Genomic DNA, 2,138 nt, shown 5'->3' on the forward strand with positions numbered 1-2,138 from the left:
TGTTTTTCTTTTTTTTTTTTATTATTTTTTAATTTGTTTGTTTATTTATGTTTGATAAATTTGAAATGAAATGTGTGTTATTATTTTGTTTTTTAAATGTATTATGCGTTAAATATAAAAATGATATTTAGAAATTTTAATGTAATTATATTTATACGTTATATGTTATTGTTACAGGATTATGGTGGAGACGGAAATGATTACAGTGGGATTTTTGTACATGATGGCCTGTTCGAAGATGCTCAACAAGCGATTGATTGGGCAAAACAGGTTGCAATTAGATCAGGCTTTTGTTTAGTAGTAGCAACTCATAAATCTCAACGGGATGGTAGAATGGATCGCATTTTGACGAACCAAGTTTGTCAAATATTGGACGAACCAAGTTCTTCATTTTGGGAACACTACGACATGCAGAGTCGAGAGCGCTCATAGAGCTTTGAAGGACTGGATTGATTCTTCCACGGCTGCTCTGGATACACTGTTCGAGAGAATAAACAAGGCTATTGATACTCAGAGGAACGGCATCAAGAACTATCTCGAGGACTCCAGACGACGACATGGCATGTTGTATGGCCATTTCATATTTAAGATTCTCCACGGTCGTGTGTCACACCACTGTTTGGGGTTGATTCTGAGCGAGTATACCAGGATGAGGGAGTTGGGCGATGAAGTGGCTATTCGGTGCGGATGTGCTATATCAGTGACTCATGGATTACCTTGTGCATGCACCATTCACCGCGTAATTACGCAAGACAGGGCGTCGTTACATGTCGATCAGGTTCATCCATTCTGGCGGACTCTCGTTATCGGAGAGCATGCTGTTCCGCATACGGTTCACCGTGAACAGGAGGAGTTGGAGCAGTTTCAGTTGATGTTTGACCAAGTGTCCTCCAGTCACCCTTCGATCATTCGTAGTGCTACACACATACTTCATGACATGTTCAATACATCGTGTTTGGATACCGAGGAACCGGAAGGGGTCGAGCGACCTAGGGGTCGACAACCACGGCGGAACAAGAGTGCGTTTGAGTACATTCGCGGTCGTGGCCGTGGCCGTGGCCGTGGTCGTACATCCTCATCAAGTGGCAGCCAATCATCGTCGTCGGTGAATATGCCCGGCACCGGTAAGACATTCGACTTCAATTTCTTTTGTTGACTGTTTGATTAGTTTACTGTTGACTTGTTTATTGTGTTTATTGATGTGTGTAACAGGGAGAATGGACATTGAACATTTTCCATATAAGGACAGGATCCCTAATATCATGATGCCATTCTTGGACGGGTGGAATGATGTCATTGCAGATGGTAACTGCGGATTTCGGGTTGTGGCGGATGTGTTTCAAATGGGTGAAGACAACTACGGTTTAGTGCGGCAGTTGATGTACAGTGAAATCGCATCAAACCGAGATGTGTATGGCCATGTGTACGGCGAGGACTTGGATAGGTCTCTGCAGCGTATCCGGTGGGGAGGGGGACCTTGCGATCAAAATCATTGGTTCGATGCGCCACTTGATCTCTTTGCCGTTGCAAACATCTACAAGTGTGCAGTCATGCATTTCGGCCTTGGTTTACATAGTCGAGCCTATTATCCATGTACAACGGTTCTGCCCTGGTGTTCGCGCGAGACCGTCACTAGACCGGTAAGGGACGTTGCTATTGGATTTCTTGGGCCGTCATACAGACATTTTATCCGATTAGACATGTCACCCGATTTTCCGGTCCCACATATCATACCGAAGTGGTATGAAATTCGTAGAGCAAGCGTGGAGGGTTGGGATGCTTTGTACCATGCTCGCGTGCAACAGTGGAACAATTTAATTGCCATGTAGTTTTTGTTGATGTACACCTACCTTTTACTATGAGGCCTTGTATTGTCAATACTATGTCATTTCTATGTGTTCATTTTTAAAAGATAATATTGAATTTTAAAAACTAAGAACAATAATTTCAAATATTACAAACTAAAAAGATAATGTCTAATTTCAAATATCAGTAATCCCTCTGTGACGCCCACTGCCACTGCTCAAGGGTCCGTTCCAGATCGTCAATAACAGCTCTGCCTGATGCACTCGTCATGCAGTCCCTTTCCTCAAAAAGTCGGTGTCCCAACTGCATAATCTTGCCCATCCACTACACAA

General features: G+C 43.2%; 1 protein-coding gene across 1 annotated transcript; it reads left to right on the top strand.

The window, feature by feature from the left end:
• The first annotated feature begins 684 nt into the window (after positions 1-684).
• LOC110729519 lies at positions 685-1,911 on the top strand. Its single transcript, XM_021909257.1, has 2 exons — positions 685-1,124; positions 1,213-1,911. The coding sequence occupies exons 1-2, from the start codon at positions 872-874 to the stop codon at positions 1,827-1,829; spliced, it is 870 nt and encodes a 289-aa protein (XP_021764949.1). The 5' UTR covers positions 685-871; the 3' UTR covers positions 1,830-1,911.
• The last annotated feature ends 227 nt before the right edge of the window (positions 1,912-2,138 follow it).

The sequence above is a fragment of the Chenopodium quinoa genome, unplaced genomic scaffold, assembly GCF_001683475.1.
Source record: "Chenopodium quinoa cultivar QQ74 unplaced genomic scaffold, ASM168347v1, whole genome shotgun sequence".
NCBI lineage: Eukaryota > Viridiplantae > Streptophyta > Magnoliopsida > Caryophyllales > Amaranthaceae > Chenopodium > Chenopodium quinoa.